This window comes from Poromitra crassiceps (genome assembly GCF_964638095.1).
Source record: "Poromitra crassiceps genome assembly, chromosome: 4".
Lineage (NCBI taxonomy): Eukaryota > Metazoa > Chordata > Actinopteri > Beryciformes > Melamphaidae > Poromitra > Poromitra crassiceps.
The window spans coordinates 17,357,848-17,377,290 of NC_139626.1; the positions used below are offsets into that span (position 1 = coordinate 17,357,848).

At 45.8% G+C, this 19,443-nt stretch overlaps 1 protein-coding gene across 1 annotated transcript in view; it reads right to left on the reverse strand.

The window, feature by feature from the left end:
- The window catches only part of xrcc6 (X-ray repair complementing defective repair in Chinese hamster cells 6), a 31,131-nt gene extending 17,415 nt beyond the window's left edge, over positions 1-13,716 (reverse strand). The window contains exons 1-8 of the mRNA XM_083635641.1: positions 13,644-13,716; positions 13,170-13,268; positions 11,395-11,510; positions 10,009-10,150; positions 6,891-7,142; positions 2,617-2,803; positions 1,368-1,554; positions 135-309 (exon numbers count right to left, since the gene is read on the reverse strand). Coding sequence (XP_083491767.1) covers positions 135-309; positions 1,368-1,554; positions 2,617-2,803; positions 6,891-7,142; positions 10,009-10,150; positions 11,395-11,510; positions 13,170-13,242 — 1,132 coding nt within the window. The 5' untranslated portion in view covers positions 13,243-13,268; positions 13,644-13,716. The remainder of the gene's footprint in view (positions 1-134; positions 310-1,367; positions 1,555-2,616; positions 2,804-6,890; positions 7,143-10,008; positions 10,151-11,394; positions 11,511-13,169; positions 13,269-13,643) is intronic.
- Between the last annotated feature and the right edge of the window lie 5,727 nt (positions 13,717-19,443).

Here is a 19,443-nt window from a genome sequence, read left to right on the forward strand (position 1 = left end):
AACAATAACAATCATAATAATGTGTTCATGTGCTAATGCTACATTTGGCTCTGCTGTAATGCAATTAAAGATGCAAATTCCACATCTTTAAAATTACACACAAGACAAAAAGACACACACACACACACACGTACCTGTCACATGGTCTTCCTCAGGATAGAGGAAGACGGAGGGGCGGATGTGATGATGTAGTTTGAGTTTCTCCATCGGTTTGAATCCCATCAGAAAGATTCCAGTATCCTCAAACTCAAACTTCTTGATGGCATCCACCTCTTCCCTCTCCATCACGATCTGTCTCTTAGCATAAACCTTCAGCAAACACAGGCATACACAGACACTTAGGGTACAGAAAACATTGTCTTGACAGAGTACCAGCAATATGAATATCACTAAGGAGCCTCTATGCTAGATACTGTGTTAGCCTGGACGCAAGCCTATCCACCACTGATTCGGTGGCTTTTTCTTTTCTTTTTTTTTATACAACTGATTGGTTGCAGTTAGTTGTCAATCATCACCTCGTAGCAACAAGGTTCACTTCCCAGTGAAGACAACAGTGTGTTCTATGTTGGACATACTATTTTTGAGAGAGATGGACCTCGTCAAGCACAATTCCAAACAACCAATCCTTAACTGACCAACGGGCAAATAACAATAAGAGGAAGATTTGGCAGTCGCATTTCTGTAGCCACCAGAGGAACGAGCAGGTCAATGAGCGCTTATCAAAGCCGGCGGGAAGTACCGCCATGTTGGTCAGGGTTGCCAGATCTGTGTGAAAAGTAACCCAATGCAACCCACAGCAACACTTCAAAGGTAGCCCAATTCCGCTGAAAAACCACTATAGCTAATATACTGTATATCAATGTGGGAAATGAACACCAACAATCAAATGTTGGTCATTTCTGCTATGGGTACATTCTGTCTACCAAACCAGTCATTCTGGTTGGTAACTAACTTGAACCTTCCCCTGCCATCCATCTTGCTAGTAGGTTATGTGCTTTTTCATCTTGTGCCACAGACACAAATGAAACATGACTAAAGGAATATATTTATACATTTGGCACTTAGCAGGTGGTCATTTCTAGGGCAGGCACCAACTATCTGGATGTCTGTGTGTTAAGCTGACATTCAAAGCAGAATTTAGGATGTGTGGATATGTTTCTCTAAGGAGGATGTATGCGAATTCATTGTAAGCTGCAATATATTATATCCTACTTGGTGTCATGAATGGAATGATGGAAGAAAAGTGAAGAAAGTCCAGCGATGTTGGCAGTCCCAGGAAATAAAAATGACTTAAATACAGACTGATAGGAAACGATGTGAAAGCAGCTACAGTAGCTAGTCATTATGGTGTGAGTGAGCGCCCTCGCCTGGGCTTTCTTGATATCGCTGGGCAGCAGCAGGCTGCCGGTTTGGGTGTGGAAGATGCGGGTCTTGCTGAGGACCGGCTCGTTGGTCTCCCTGTACAGCCGGACGGGAGGCGGCTTCCGCTCCATCACCACATTCGCATAAATCCCCACCGCCACTTTCATCCCCTCGCCCAGACACAGAGACACCCTGGGAGGGGAGGGGAACGTGGGTTGGAAGGAAGGAGAAAGGAGAGGAGGGGTCAAGTGAATGGAAAGAACATAAGGGCATTTTCACACTTCTAGATAGTTTGCTCTGGTCTGAATCATTTAATGAGTTTGTAAGTTGGAGCATTTTCCCTTTCGTTCAGTTTCTTTTCACACGGAGAAAAATCCAAGCGAACCAAAATGCATCACTACAGTCAAGGCGTTCCCGAGATATTGTGTTAACAATAGGGGTGTCACGATACACTCAGTTCACGATATGGTGCGATACCAGATATTGGGTTCACGATAACGATACGATATTTTAACAATATTTTTTTGCGATCGATTTGTAAGTTGAGGGGGCATCCTCTATGCCAATTTGAGTAATTTCACCATTTTCATCCTCCGTGTCGGTAACGTCCCTCGTCTGTTCAAACAAAGCAATGAAAAAGAGCGAGCATGCAATCAGATGCAGATCAGTGCCACCATGTTCAGCTTCTTTTTCTTGCGATATGAGATTTCATCTCAACGATACATATTGTCACGTTTTGATATCGCGATATATCGTGGGACGAGATATTGTGACATCCTTAGTGAACGAGCTAGAAAATTGGATTCATGAGGTCACAATGACCTTGAACTTTGACCACCAAGTCCAAGTGGACGTTTGTGACAAAATTCAGTCAAGGCGTTCCTGAGATATCGCGTTAACGAGCTATAAAATGGCGTTCGTAAGGTCACAGTGACCTTGACCTTTGACCACCAAAATGTAATCAGTTCATCCGTTTGAGCCAAATGTGAAGAAATTCAGTCAAGGTGTTCCTGAGATATGTGTTAACGAACATCGGACGTACGGACAACCCGAAACCATAATGACTCTGGCTCGGCTATCGCCGGCGGAGGCATAAAAATGCAGGTGCGAAAATGCCTTAAAAGAAAGAATAGTTAATACGAGTAGACAGGAGGAAAAAGGAACGGCCTGAACATCCATTGAATCCTTGAAAAGCACAAGAAACCAAAGTAACTTTTCTGTGTCTGGGGGATGAAATGTAGGACTCATTCCTACCTAGACATGGCTCTCTTCTTCTGCTGCTTGGCTCTGACCCTCTTCGTGAGGTCCTCCAGTTTCCCACATGGCTCCAGCTGCAGCCCCAGCTCCGCCTCGTCCTCCGGTGGACTGACCACGTCGCAGAAGAACAGCGACACATCAAAGCCGCCTGGTTTCATCATGTGCATCAAATCGATGAGCACGCCTAGAAAAGAAGGGACTGCTCAGAACTCTTGGGTTTCCTTTAGTATCCCTTTTCTTATAAAAGGGAGCATGTGGGCAATCTCTGTTCTCACCGTTTCTATTTTTGTCCCACTGATGTCATCAGTGATGTCACTTGAGCAATTGTGCATTGTGACATCACAGTGATGACGTCATCAGTGATGTCATCAATCTGAGGCTATAAGTGATGGGAGTATAAGGAACCAGACGGAGAGAGAGCTCTTGAGGGGGGACGGGAGAGGGTGACCCTAGGCGGATCGGGTTTTACAGAACTAGGGATATCGCACGTGTGATTGCTAGGCTCCCCGCTACGCGCGCTTGCTAATCGCCCGTACTGCAGCTCGCATTCGCAGCTCGCCCGCTGCACGGCCTTGCCCGCAGCTCGGCTGCTGTGTGGCCAATGAGACCAGCATCACTGATGATGTCAGATTTATGACATCACTGATGATGTCATCAGTGGGATTTATGACATCACTGATGATGTCACAGTGGGATTCCATCAATGGGACTTATGACATCACTGATGATGTCAGAAGGGCATTTATGACTTCACTGATGTCAGTGGGATTTATGACATCACTGGGATTTATGACATCACTGATGTCACAGTGGGATTTATGACATCACAGTGGGACAGACAGAGAGACAGAGAAACAGAGCCCTAGCTCCCATTTATATATTTGAGATCAAACAGAGACCGTTGGAATAGTAGAAGGCAGATATTAGAGGCATCATGAGAGCCAAGCTGCCTTCAAACTATAGACTATGAAAAAGATGGACGTAGTGAATAGTTTGAAGCAGTGTTTCCATTATCCGGTAATTGCCGGACTTTTGGCATTATAATTAATCAAAGTCCGACAAATTAAAATCTACCGTCAGCAGGTCCGGTGAAAATAATCCCTTCAGCACAATTTGAGTTGGCTCAAGTTGCATTTCCACACAGCACCTCCTATTAAATAGCCGAAATGAATATTTGTATGTGTAGGTTATAGTGTGTAGGCTATTGTATGTTATGCGATGAATGCATGTGCCTGCAGTCAGCAGCAGCTCTGTCTCAACAGTTGGAGATAGTGGCTATACCGCGCCTGCATATCTACATGCACACCGTCCTGAAGCAGAGCCAGGCGAATCGCCTCCAGCTCTAGCACGTTAATGTGGCGAAGATCCTGAGCCTCCCACCGGCCGTTCGCCGAAAAATGCCCGCAAACCGCACCCCATCCCCAGAGGGAGGCGTCGGTGCGAATCACCAACCTGAGTGGGACAGGGCCCAACCGAGTACCTCTCGAGAGGTAACGGGGGTCCGCCCATATGGCCAGCGCCTGCCGGGCCTGACCTGTCAGAGGAACCCTGCGATGACGGTCCCCGGCCGCGTCCAGGCGAAGCCTGAGGAACCAGATTTGGAACGGGCGCATGTGTAGCCTCCCCAGTGGGAGCACATGCAGTGCTGAGGCCATCAGGCCCAACATGACTGTGCACTGATGCACTGACACCGAGGGCACAGACCTAACATCCTTGCTGTCCGCACTGTGCGAGCCTGTCGCTCTGGCGAAAGGCTCCCAGGGAGTCTAGCTCGAGCCCCAGGAAGGTCGCCCCCTGCGCTGGGACGAGGCAACTCTTCTGCCAGTTCACCAAAAACCCTAAGGTTTGCCGGTGATCGGTCACCACCTTGGTATGTTCCATGGCACGGACCCTCGAGTCGGCCACTATGAGAGCGTCGTCGAGATATAGGAAAACGCGGATCCCCCTTGCGCGGAGGGGAGCCAAGGCTGTCTCTTCATATCTCTGTCATATCTACAAATTTATTTTCTGAAACCAAGCGGGTCTAACGTTATTGTCATTGACGATGATAGCGTTAACTGAAAGCAGACTACAGCTGATTGACACACAGTGCTCTAACTCACTTTCCGAACGGACAAAAAGCTTATTTTTTTTCTGATTTCCCCCCCATTTTCTGGCCAATTGTACTTGGCCAGTTTCCCTCTGGTGCCCCGGTCGCTGCTCCACCCTCTGCCAATCTGGGGAGAGCTGTAGACTAGCACCATGCTTCCTCCGACACATGCGCAGTTGCCAGCCGCTTCTTTTCACCTGACAGCGGGGAGCTTCACCGACAGGACGTAGCACGAGCACATGGGAGGATCACGCTATTCCCACCAGTTCCCCTCCGCCCCTAGACTCAGCCCTCAGTCTTAATCTGTTTCACTCCTGTAAGACTGAGAATATTACTATTTAAATCTTTGCATAACGTTAGGTGGCGCTGTTGGAAGCCTTGCATCGGAGAACCAATCATGAGTGTTGTGGGCGGGCCTGCTTTCTGGGGGCAGATCTCATGCAGAACCGGTGTCTCGCAAAACATCGTCGCATTTGCGGAGAAACATATTAATCACGTAGAAACAAACATAACCTGTTAATAGGACGTGTTTCATCCGGCCCCGGCGGCTAGAGGTCTTTCCCCCAGCGATAAACCCGACTCCCGAGGCTAACGTTACAGAGCCTGCTGGCTGCTGATGACTTCACACAAGTTCACAGTATCAAGCGGACCACTTCCGGGTAGGAAAAATGATTGTAAAATAAACCACAGCTATAAATTTTGTTTGGAGCATATCAGCTTCGTGCTCTGTGTTAGGACTATGATAAATGGCATTGCCGCTCCCAAATAAAATTCTAATAATAAATGTAGGCGTGTCTGCTGCCGGTGGTTCTCGCCGGGCTCGGACAGACAGTTTCTGACAGTGAAATTCCCAGACGTTTGGTGGCGCAGCTCACCAAACGTCTGGGAGCCGAGACTACTCCGCCCCCAACAGGAGCCCCGAGCCGCCTAATGGCCTGTGATCGGTGAGTTGCGCTATCACTGGACAGAGGCCTGTCAATGACGCTGAAAACAGCCTTTTTTATCGTCTATTTTAACACATTGACTGCCAGCCGTTTTTTTTTTGCTGTAGGTAGCTTCTGCCAGGCCGTTTTTTGAGGATTCTGGCTCATTTTAAAAGAGCCGAGGATTCTTTTCTGCTTGGAGTTTGTGAACACAAAGTTCAGAAAAGTACTAATAGAATGTGTGCTTTCTCTGTCTAAAAGAGTTCGTTTGTAGAGTTAGTAGTTATGTAGATATTAGCCGTTGAGTACAGCATGGTTTCAGCTGTCTGAGAGTGAAAGCTGAGATAATCGCAGTTTTGTGAAATTCAATCAAACAGGCAGAACAGTCACTTTAACCATTTATTTTTGGCATCAGTGAGAGATCAGACATCCAAACAATATAGTTCCGAACGCCCTCTCCTTCAACTCCTCCCTCCGTGGGCGTGTCTAGTGGCTTTCAGCCTGCGTTTGTCACAAGCGAGTGGTCTCCTGCTGCTGCTGCTGCAGCGAGTTCGAGCAGCCTCCCTCCCTGGCAGCGAGTTTGAGCAGCCTCCCTCCCTGGCAGCGAGTGTGGATAGGTCTCACTCGTCTCTTGGGTTTGAGAGCCCCGATGAAGCCCCGTGCGACTCTAGGCTTATGCAAATTTGCAATCCCCCGTGTGCTGCTGCTGGCGCGGCCCGAGAGCGGCGAGTCTGGTGACTGATGACTGTAAAATCGGCAAGCCATTTCCTTGAGAATGGAGGAAGCAGCCGCGGGAGGCGGCTGCTTTTGGTTGACTTTCTCTCTGTCGGGAGGGCACCGTCGCCACCTAGCTGGTCGGTAAAATAGATTATACACATTCAATACTTCCAATATCTCCATAGGAGACGCAGGGGGCATTGATCCACGTAGCACCGTCAAAAAAAAAAAATTGATGGCAGTGAACCGCTGGATTTTTTTTGACGTATATATACGTCAGTGGCAGTCAACGTGTTAATCTAAACAAGTGAGTTTTATAAAAACAGTTGTCATGAAAGGTGAAATTAGCTATAGAGTCCAAAACCGTTTTTTTCTACCCGGCTGTAAACATGGTTATTTCTGTTTATTAACATGGGGGTGAATGAGGAATGACTCCCTTTGGAGCCAGCCTCAAGTGGCCAGTTGAGGAACTGCAGTTTTTTTATACTGCCGCATTCGCTTCATCTTTCCAAGCCGGAACTCCCCCTTCACTTCAAACCCACCCGTGTCTTTGAGGTCTCCGGCCTTGGTGCGCGCCTGCCAGTTCTTTGTGTTGTCGCCCCCGTGTGGCTGGTCCCTGCAGGTGAAGATCATGAGGCGCTTGTGTGACAAGCGGAGCTTGATGTCGTTGTAGAGGTTGGAGCAGCACCACAGTGCATCACCCAGTGTCGTCTTCCCGCTGCCCATGGTCTCAGCTGCGAGCTGGGCACCCTTCGCCCCCCGCAGGGCCTCCACCTCCTGTACCCGCTTTGCACCTGGGGCGGAGAAAGATGATAGGGATGAAGAAGGGAGTCAAAAGATGGAAGAGAGTGTGCGTCCTGGTAACACACCTGTTAGCACGCATACCACAAAGGCTCGGTCCTTCGCACAACCGACCCGGGTTCGAATCCGACCTGCGGTCCTTTGCCGCATGTCATCCCCTTTCTCTCTCCCCACCTTTCCTGTCTGCCTACTGTCCTATATAAAAAATAAATAAAGGCGAAATGCCCGAAAAAAGATGGAAGAGTTATATTAGGTCATAACTAGAACGACCACACCGCGGATATATATGCCTCCTGCCGAACAAGTGAGCAGTCGACATCCATGTCTGCCCAGACTTTGACGTTTGAGCCAAATGTGAAGAAATTCCGTCAAGGTGTTACTGAGATATGGCATTACTGAGCCAAACCAGATCAAAAGACAGATCCTGGATCTATTTATCCTCGATTCGTGGTATGGTCGGCAGACCGCTGGGTGCGTTAGTTTGTGTCCGGCGCATGCCGGTGCGAATTCCCCATGTTAAAAACAGTGTTGTTTGGCATGAATGACCCCGCCCAGCCAGAAAACTAGAGACTAAGGTCGTTTTCACACATATTTGGGTCGAGCCAGGCGCTGCCGCAGCAGTGAAAAGTATACAATGTTTCAATTTTCAACTAGAGCGGCTTCGTTTCACATGTGTTTTTTATCACCGCGCCCAGGCCGTCGTTCTACAGAGTGGAGCGTCATGTATCCATGCCAACCAGACGGAAGTAGACGCGTATAGCGTAATTCCACCCGGAAAGGAAGCCCGGGATGTAAACAGAACTGAACGATTGATTGAAAAGTTTATTTCTATAGGGACAGATAGGCTACATAAACATAGAGCATTCACAGTCTTTGTTATATATCCTAATATAGCCTATTGCTAGTTTGCAATATTTGTCCCTAGATAGAGAATGGAGAATGAACAACGCCGTTTGCTCTTGGTACTGCTTTTTGCATTTTACATCGTTTGTCTCTTTCAATATCGGGAAAGTGTTGAATTTGAAAACGAGGCACGGCTGCATCTGGAAAACAATGTTTTCATGTAATGGAGGCGGCGGATGCAAATCTCCAGACAAAGCAGGACAAGGCGCAGATTCTTTCTGTTGAACCGTGAAGCCCTCACCATACCCAGATATTATCGGCGAACAGCCAGGTAAGTTGTAAACATTAACGTTTGTAACGCTAGGCTTGCTATGCCCTTGGTGGTAATTTGGCCAATAACTGTTTATGCAATGTTTGTGAACGCCGAATTGACGTTAACATTAGAAATACAGCATTAGAACGAGCTGAAGTCGGCGCGCGTTCACACATCACTCGCGCCGTATTTAGGGTAGGGTTAGGGCGACGCAAGCCGCTCCGAAACCACCCTCTCCAGCTGAACCGAGAGCGAGTGAATTACGTCGACTACGAGTTCGAGTGGCATGTTCACACTGACCCAGTCGCGCCGTGTTTGGCCCTAAAACTCAGTTAAGTCGACCTAAACGTTCCGGTGTGAAAACGACCTAAGAGGAAGCTACACCTCACGCTGTGCAATGGAGAGGGGAGAGGAGGAAAGAATTCCACCCAAACCTAGTCCTTAATTTTTTTAAATAATAATTCGATCAAAATTCCACATGATTGACATGATTCCTTAATGATCAATTATCGATTTTTGATTATTGATGCCCAACCCTATGGCCTAGGGCTGGGCGATATAGCTAAAAAGTATATCGATATAAAATATTTCATATCAGTCGATATTGATAATTATTGATATTTTTAATGACCCGTTTTTATTAATACAAAAAAAACGAGAAGAAAAAGTTTGCATTTAACCACTTTATTTTCACACAGGCACACAGGTAATTGCAATGCTAACACTGTCACACATACAGTACATGCTCTTAGTGCAAGCAGTAAGTTACAGACACGGCGGCGTTTTATTTTGATGACATAGCGTTGCCAACCTTATCAAACAAAAAACGTTTGGTAACGTGTATTTCAGGGTTGAACGTTCAGTGAATGAGCTGCCCCGCATTCCGCAAAGTAACGTTGCAGACGTCCGCATTTGTGAAATTGGTGTGTAACGTTAACGACCCGGCCAGGACTGCGGGCTCAACGGTAATATGGAATTGGAAAACATGTTAACACGTCAATTTACGTGAACATGAATTGAAACTCACATTGAATTCTTTGTAACGTTTACAGACAACAGTGTTCTACTTTCAGCGTCCCTTTTATTGATAATTTCCTCCATGTCTTCTCCTCCCACACTTATTTTCTCTTCCTTCTGTATTGTTATTTGTTTCACGTGTGGTGGGAGCTTGGTGGAACCAAACGTGCTGTTCGCATCACTAGCACTGCCCATTGGGATATGATTGGCGGTTTATGAGCTGGGGCGGGTGCACGCTCAGGGTTTGTTTGACCTCACTGCTAAGTGATTGGCTGTTTCCGTGTCACTCGTAGCACGCTCCATTAACAAGGGAAATTTTTTCATGCAGCCGTGCTATCGAACGTCTATCGAACAATTGTTTTTATTGTATTGATGACGTCTCTATCGCGATATATATTGCTATCGTTTTATCGCCCAGCCCTACAATGGCGTACGAGTTACTCCGAATGCGCTCCGCTTCAGTTTGGCACGTTAAATTAGCATTTAACCTTTTGTTTTGTTATATGATCACATCTCCTATGTGTCCAGATGAGGAAAGGACATCACATCACTGAAGGGTGAAAATATTGCATTACTCAATTAAGATTAAAGTATTCCTGCAAATGCAGTGGTCAAGTTCAAGTCTACCTAGGCTGTGGTTCTGATTTATTTTCATAAAAAAAAAAAAAAAAAATGCAGAGTCGTACCAGGTTCACCGAGGTCGTGGTAGACATACACGTTCTTGAAGGAGTTCCCGAGGTTCTTGCTCTGCTCTGTGCCATAGAAAACCAGAGCCACTAGATCCCTGTAGCTGCTGATGATCTTGCTGGTGTAAACAGTGCGCACGCACTGCAAGGAGAAGACAGACAGAGATTAACCATCACAAGCCTGAATAAACGAAGGACGGTAAATCTGAGTTTAGTAAAATGTGGGAAATTAAATAATCATCAATCCACGCATCGATTAATATATATATATATATATATATATATATATATAAGCTTGTTTCAATACCTGAATAACCGGAACTGAACCTCAACTCGCCCGACCGCGCCCCTTTATGCTAATTCCTTCCTACACAGATTAAATAAACTAGAAATACCGCATCACGGTTGTGTAAGTCAGCAGTCTACATCCACGTCTGTCCAGACTCATACAAGCACAAATACCTTGAAGCCCACAACGCAATGCTGTGCCCATTCAGCCTTAGGCATCATTCAGATTCAATCCGTTGAGATGTATTGTAGTCCGGCTGTAGTACATCGTCCCACCTCCCCTTCTGCCTTCTCCCCTTCAAAACAAGCATACATGCGAGCGAACCAGGAAAAGACGTTTTTAAAAGGCTGTAGGCTATTTTTTTCGTTTCGTTTCTGTTTGATATCTGCTATTTCATGCTGATCACTTTCACTCGTAATATATCACTCAATCACACCGCTGTCCTGTGTGTGTATGTGTGTGTGTGTGTGTGAGAGAGAGAGAGAGAGAGAGAGAGAGAGAGAGAGAGAGAGAGAGAGAGAGAGAGAGAGAGAGAGAGAGAGAGAGAGAGAGAGAGAGAGAGAGAGAGAGAGAGAGAGAGAGAGAGACAGCAGGCCAATGTGGAGTTTTGCGAGGGGAAAATTCTGATGTGGCCCTCATCAGTGCGTTGTGGCAGTGCGCCATAAATGTATTAATGAATGGGAAAACACTGGCTGACCACCTGTCCTTACTCTCTAACGTTAATTTGACAAGCTGGGAGTGGGTGAGTTCGTAAATTCAATCTGATGTTCTCTACACTAAATGAGAGCGCGACTGTTCAAAGAAATGTTGTCTTTTCAACATAAAAATGCATACTTTTTCCTACATTCGAAGGTAGAGCCAGCACACCAAGGTATAATTTAGACTTCTTTATTTAATCAACAACTTCTCAATCCAAGATGGATCTCCATCTGGGCCTAATCATGTTCTGCTTCTAGCCCAGCACCCACATTTCCAGATTGCCCACACCTGTGAAGGACTTACTTTCAGGAAGTGGACAGGGACAGAAAACAAGGGACAGGCAGTAAACAACAAAGACAAGAGAAAGAAAGAAAGAAAGAAGTTGCCAGCTTAATTACCTGCATGGTCATGTCAAAGTTTGAAGGCTCTCCGTCTTCTCCTTTGACGAACATTTCCTTGGAAGCATCAACCAAGAAGACCAAACTATCTCTCCCTGTCACCTTGTAGTATTCTCCTGACAAAGACATGAAGACAAGAATGAAAGCATCATTTGGCATGCAGTAACAGTGTGCAGAATATAGGCAAACCTAATCTTCTGGAATTATTCTGATACAAATATGTAAGATAAAGAAAAACCAAAAATGTGGCAAAAGAAAGCTCAGCAGGCCAAAAGTATAGCAATGTATGCCATTAAGTGCCTCTACTCACTCCTCTATGTTGGCAAAGCAACCCGCCCATTACGCAATATGCACACACATACAGTAACTGAACACCAAAGTGCCACACACCACCGGGATACCAAAGGCCCCCTTGTCGACCACTTTATCCAACATTTTGCTCCAAGTATCCAAGAAGCTCCTTTTTCTCTTTAATCTGATACAAATATAGAATGCTATCTGCTAAAATATGCTAAATTGCATGTTAAATAATGTGCATTGCATGTAAAACTGCATGGCAATATAGGCATTCTTACGTCCCTCCTTACCACCACTGAGGTGTCATTTAGCAAGGCCCTTAACCCCAACCACTCAAATGGAGCTGCTCAGTGGCACTGCTGACCAGTACAACCACAGACTGATCTGCTATCACAGTGGTCCCCAACCACCGGGCCACGGCTGGTACCAGGCCGCAACGCATTTGGTACCGGGCCGCGAGCCCGGTCCAAAAATAATAATAATAATAATAATAACATAGGCTATAATATAGGCGGTGTGTGGTAGTTGAAACATAGTTTCAAGTTGACGTTTTTCATTTATGTTTGTAGTTGAAACAAAAACATAATACTGTAGGCTACATACAGTACAACACAAAAGGCTGTTATTTACCCTTTGTCGCCACCTGGTGAGTAAATATATATGTAACTAAAACCATTAAAATTGACAACCGGTCCGCAACTTTTTTTTCCATGTATCTACCGGTCCTTGGCACAAAAAAAGGTTGGGAACACCTGTACTATCAGACTGTGGTTGTACTGGTCAGCATCTACTCTCTCAAGCCAGACTGTCTCTTCTACATTCTGCGAATGCAGCTTAGACAGTCCGTAATTCACGCCCACAGAACATGGACAAAGGAAGTTTGGGGGGAAAACGTTTCATGTCGGAGGAAGTTCGAACCGATGCAGGTGATTGGAGATACAGTACGAGCGGATGTCCCCCCTAAAGCCGGGACATCCGGGATATCCCCCTATCATCGCTCATTATTTTCCCGGAGTTTCCCTTTCCGTTTTGAGCAACTTTTCCCTGCTTGAAGTACAGACGTTTAGGTGGAAGCATTTGAAAATTACGAGAGCCAACCGTCTGTTTTAAGAGACTAGTCAGCTTCCAACCACAGTTTGAACTGCAGGTATGCAGGGTGCTCCTGAAAAAGAGAGCATATCTCTGAGGGAGACTCCCCCTGTATAAACAAATGTATCACACTCCAACAATATTACAACAATATTTACATTTGACTGATTAGCTGATGTTCTAGCAACGGAATGCGTGCAACACTAGAATACGTTAAGTTAATGTTCTTGTGAGCCAAGAATGATGGAGTATGATAGTGAAGTGCAGGCATACAAAGAGAGCTAAGGAGAAAAGGTACAGAGGATTAAATTATCAAAAGGCAGAGTGATTGTTGATCATTAACAGACTCTTCTCAATGCAGTAACATGATGCAGTTTATTTCTTCCTACCCCCTGAGTCCTCTCCTTCCTCATGCTCTTCCTCCTCATCCTCATTCTGGTAGAACTTGTTCCACTCTGCCATGGTGTTTCCTCTGCCGTCAGCGATCACTAAACAACACAGAAGGTCAACAATTAGGAAATATAGCTTGCAGACAGTAGAAAGCAAAACGCGTATGAAGTGTAAAGTTAACGTTACCCTAAAAGTCCCCTCGTATATTACTCCGTACATTTGCGGAAATTGCCATAGAGCTGTGCAAACGGCAAACACAAACCACAAACCTGAACTGAAGCTGCAACTTCAGGCGGGCAAAGTTATCTATTCTAGCCTTACCTCCGCTAGCTCGTTATTAGCCACAGTTAGCTAATTTATTTGTGTTTCCTTTGTTGACAACAAATCTCTGTCAAGCAAGAAACGTAGGAGTGAACTCCTGAATAATGTAAAAAAATAATAATAATAACTGCAGAGTGAGTTATTTTACGTACCGTACACTGTTGATGTATACGCTAATCACGTCTGGACTAGCTGGGAACAGGGGCACAGAGCATGGATGTATGGCACAGAGAGACAGTTCAGCAAGACGGCCCAACTTCAACTCACTTCCTGTAATTTTGTCAGGTGGGTGTTTTGCCCATGGTTTTCCACGGACACGCCCACTTAGGAGACTTGCTGCTACCATTAGAATTGGCTAGTGTCATCTAGAGATAGAGTGGCGTCAGCGGAGGACCAAAATGCGAGACTCATTAGCAGCTCGTTAGCCAATGAACAGCCAGGAATGGGTCTCATGCTACTTTTGCATGCTAAAATAAAGCTGATAATGTACAATTTGATTCAAGGGGGGAAACACCCTTTCAGAGTACAACACAAGCTGTCTATTTTGCTGCAACTCGACAGTGCTGCTTAATACAGGATCTTACTTCCTGGAACTCTTGAGAGTAAAAAACTGGTCCATTGGGGTGAATGGAGATGTCGGGACTCTTCCATCTACATAGCTCTGGAATTGGCGGGGCCTGCGGTGACCGTCACTTCCTGTATCTGTACCGCGGCGGTTTCGCCACTGCTACGCCCCGTGAGAATGGTCAGCCAATAAATTTACATACCGTTGACAGCCAATCACAATCTGATAGCCACGCCCATTTAGGAGACCGGAAGAGTTCCGTTTCGTAATGGGATTTCAAGCAAGATGGCCCAACTTCAACTCAGTTCCTGTCATTTTGGCACGCTCGTTTTGCCCATGGCTTTCCACGGACACGCCCACTTAGGAGGTCTTCGGCAAAGTCAACGTGATCTCAGATTATGACAGATCCCTTGACCCCCATAATCATTAAAGTAAATATTCGGCTTACTGGCACACCCCCCCTATACTAATAGGTCTGTGACTCTGTAGGCCACACATGGGCCACTTCTGTTATAGCATTTCAGTCTTCAATATGGAATATCTTTCAATAATCGTTATGACTAAAAGGCTAAAAGTAATCTCATGTGTAATAAATGACTGTTCTACATTGAAGTAAACATTTAAATAATTAACTCGTTGGTTCTGGTTTTGGATTTATTTAGCTTCAAGAGTGCATTTTTGTTCTTGTGTGACCCTCAACACAGGCTTTGAGAATCCCGGGCCACTTATTGATACTTTGCTTAAATTAACCCACTCATATTCTGGTTTATTTCAAGAAAAACATTTCGGCTAGTGGAAATTCTAATTGGCTGGTAACTTTAAAATCTAGCAGCCATATTGGCAGGTGGTCAAAAAAGTTAATTTCAAGCCCTGCAGGGAGAGCAGGTGGTGATATAGGAGTGAGTGAGAAAATGATCAAATATTTGGTGGTTAAGACTGAATAATGACATCACAACTGTTAATTAAAAATTAGTTATTCCTCTAAACCTGGCTTCAAATGCCCCACATTTTTCATGCTGGCGGCGTTCGGCCCTCAGCAAAATCTGGTAATGAGGATTTTTTTTTGTGGCCCTCTCATCAAAGTTGCCCATCCATGGGTTACGGCATGACAATATTTGTTCGGCCCCCGGCAACAATCTGGGTTTCTCATGTGGCCCCCCATGAAAAATAGTTGCCCACCCCTGCTGTAGGCCCGTAGTGATATTTAACATTTTATATACATTTTTATGATTTGAGATCTATTTTTAAACAATTTATTGCTGTAATAAAGAAATATATTTTAACCTGACTCTTATCTTGCAGGTCAGTTATTAAAGTATTTGCCCTGAGCCAAAATAAAATTGAACTGGAAACACACGTCTCTGCTCCCTTTTCTTTATCAAACCTGATGTTGGGTATTTTATGGACTTTGATGTGGTATTCCCTGGGTGAAACTCCCAGAGTGGCGTAGTCTGGCACAATACCTTCTGTCCGGGCCTTGGTGTCCTAGTTACACTGGCAACGTGTGTGCTTTTCTTTAATGTTCGGTTTATTTGACTGTCTGTTGAACTGAAAATTCAAATACAAGTGGAAAAAAGATGGCATGTTTTACATAAATGAAGTTGAAGTAGTTGTCTTACTTTCTGAACAGCGGCTCCCAGCTGCACTCTGTCAGGTGTAAATCAAGCCCTATGTAGGCTGGCTGGGCTGCAGGTGACGTCACTGGGCTTCCCTTTAAGTCTATCTGTGATCAGCACATGGCCAGTGTCAACATCACACACCCACCAGCTGGCTCATATAGGCTCATGTGCATGTCGCACGCACACACACACGCGTGCGCACACACACTCCCACACGTGCGCGCACAAGCGCGCACGCAGTCACGCACACACACTCCCACATGTGCGCACGCACACACAGACACACGTCACAGGGAAGGGAGTCTAGAGCGGACAGGTGGGTGACCAGATCCCAGCAAACCAAATGTGGGACAAAGAGTATGACAAATGTCATCATTAAAATTTTAATTTAAACGTTGGGAAAATTAGTCGCCACTGGCATCCCTACTTTATAACTGTTTGAGACACAGCGTACACCTGTATGCGCCTGTTCGAGCAGAGCATGACGACTGAGAGCTTCATGATGCCGCCGATCAGGCGACCTCGACAAACTGAGGAGCCTGCTGCAGGAGGACTGCTTCAGAAGGCGTATCAATGAGAATAAGTGTTTGTTTAGGAAGGGGTGGTGGACCCCTCTGGGGCTCGCAGCCCAGTGGGTGCCTGTGTGGCCTACCTGATGAACCAGGGAGCCCAGGTAGACTGAGGAAGATAACTTCACGCCTCTCCAGTGGGCCATGAGCCAAGGTCACCTGGAGTGCGTCCGGATCCTCCTGGAAGCCGGATCCGACCCCAACAGAGACACCCCCCAGCTATACTTGGCTGCCTGTGATGGAAGGCTGGACATACTGCAGGAACTCATCAGGTTCTGTTCACACCCTCACAGACTCTCCTCTCTACATCAGTGCTAAAAGCCACCACCTGGACTGCTTCCACATGCTGCTCCAGGCCGCTGGCGTTCTGACCCGTGACGTGGCTTCTCGCCTGCTGCATAAGGTGCTGTGGTGGGGGTGCGACGCGGCTTTCTTCCATCTGCTCCTGGACCACGGCACCGACCCGGCCCTGGTGACCTGGGAGCAGGCACAGCTGGAGAAGAGGGCTGATCCCGAGGCTCTCAGGGTCTTTCTTGAGGCCAAGCGATGTCCTCGCACTCTGGCCCACGTGTGTCGGATCCGGATCCGCCAAGCGCTGGGCACACATCGCCTGAAACAAGTTGACTCCCTACCACTAACAAAAGTGATGAAGGACTTCATGCTCTACCAAAACTAACTTAAAGGACTGTCAGTTTATTTTCATATCCTAGATTTAGTTCTTCAGTGACTGTGTTTCAAACAAATCCATGATCAGAGATTAAATACCATCAGCATACACCACCTGTAGCTAAACCTACTGTGAGAACTGTGTGCCTGTGTGTGCTTGGTTGGTTCATCATCTCGAGTCCCCACCCTAGAATTGACCTAATTTCCCCCCGGGGATCAACAATAAAGTTATTCTGATTCTGATTCTGGTTGAATGCTCAAAAATTCTAGTTATCTTAATATGGCACGAGGTTCAGGGTGCTTTCTCACTGGGAAAGATTGCTTTAGTTCTGTTCCGCGCTGGGGCACGGAAATTGCCACCCCTCTCCCCGCTGGTCAGCTTTCACATTAGAACATTTCTTCCGCGCTCGGGAACGGAACAGAGTGCACTTGCGTCATCAACTACACCTGGAGTGTATCCTCGCACGTGTGTTGTCTATGTGGGTCGGAAAGGTTGGCATTCACATTCACATTCGCATGTGTTCTGTTCCTGGGCACGTCAAAATGTTCCCCAGACCACCTTTTCAAGTGGATCCTGTCACGGTTCCCCCGTTGTGTGCCCGGGCGCAAAATGCAACGTTAAACTGGGGTCAATTTGGGGACAAGTGTGCTTGGGAATGGTACCGGGGTGCCAGTGAGAAAGCACCCTCAGTTAGCTTTGCACAGAAACGGCCGGTAGAAATATTTTTTACTTTTATACTTTACATACATTTCAGAGCCTGTACTTTTTACTTTTACTTGAGTAAACAAGTTGAATACTTCTACTTTTACCAGTCTTGTTTTTTTTCCTTTCACACAAGTAGCCTACAGTAACTGTACTTCTACTTCGGTAAATAATGTGTGTACTTCTCCCATCTCTGGTGTGTGTGTGTGTGTGTGTGTGTGTGTGTGTGTGTGTGTGTGTGTGTGTGTGTGTGTGTGTGTGTGTGTGTGTGTGTGTGTGTGTGTGTCTCTCTCTCTCTCTCAATGGTTTGGCTTTTGAAAACTAGAGCCAATCAAAATGTGGGACCTCATCTCAATATGTGGGACATGGGAAAAGGCATGAAAATGCTGTGCAGTCCCACACAAAGTGAGACATCTGGTCACTATAGTCGGCACGTTCACACCATACGCTGAAGCAACGCTCAACCTACGCTGAACCCACAAGTTTCATTTTGGCCTTGTTAACAGGCAAAGCCATTCACACCAGCTTGTCTTGCTCAAGCCACGCTCAAGGCATGCTCAAGCGATCGTTCAGGATTCAGTCCTATTTTCTAAGCGTGAAGGGTGAAGCTGCAGGCATGAAGTCAATGGAAGGTGTGGGCGGGTTCAAGGTGTGCCGAGCGAGGTGCTGAGGAAAAGAGAGTGCTTGTGTGACTGGTTAAGCGTGAGCTCAACTTCAGTTCTGCTTCTGTTAAGCGTCAGGTGTTAACAAAGGCTAATGAGTCATGGATGAAGCTTGATGCAGCCAGGGCTAAGTGATGGCTTCCCCCTGCCCTATAGGTTCTTCACTAGCCTGATAAGTGCATCTCATTTCCTGTTTTATTTTATTTTATTTTGATGCCCTTACACACTTAAAGTGATCATCGCAAAGATTTCCATGTAAATAAATGTCTGTTACAGGTAAGTCACTATCTAGCCTATCTGATAGCGAGTTAACACAATGCTGTTAAAACTGAAATCTAAGAGATCACTTTAAGTTTGTCAGAAATTGTCACATGCATTTGTGTTAATAAATTCAATGTTTTTGCTTACACATTTTTATCCAGCTAACATTTAGAAGAGTGCAGTGTGTCTAACTTTTTTACTTTTTAAAGTAAAACAGGTTTGCAAGTGGATGCAAATCAAATCAACGTTATATTTATTATTAGCTACATACTCATCTAAAACATTTTGTTGACTTTTTTTAACCTATAGCCTATGACTTTCTATCCCACAATGTTTTGATCATGTGACTACTTTTTCCCCCTTATCATGATGTATACTGTTAAACTAAATATTGTGGTGCTCATATTTCAGATGACTTGTCAGCTGCACTATAATGCCATATAGGCTCCTAACTAATATCTTCTAGCTATAGCTATCAATAATAAGTGATATCAGAGATCAGAAAAGGCCTATTGAGTGTGTATGGAATTAGAAGGCAAGCAGGAGGTAAATAGCCTATGAGTATCACCCCTAAATGAGGGGATCATCTTTCCTTTAACAGCCGATGAATCGGATTAACAAAGAAAGAAAGGCCTATTGATCAGCATGATGCTCTTACCAATGTGATCCCTTTTGTTCAGTCTGATTGATTGGAGATAATCTGCCTTGGCTGGCATCATGTTAACGCTGTGAGTCACTGTCCACACAGCGAACAGGGCAGGGCGCGCCCCCGCGGACCAGCCGCGCGCGCTGTGGAAACCCGCTGCGTGTCGTGTGCGTCACGACTCGAGCCGTTCGTTTGCTCTCCTGCCAACTGGCCTCATACTGATAACACACTCCTCATACTGATAACACACCCCTCATACTG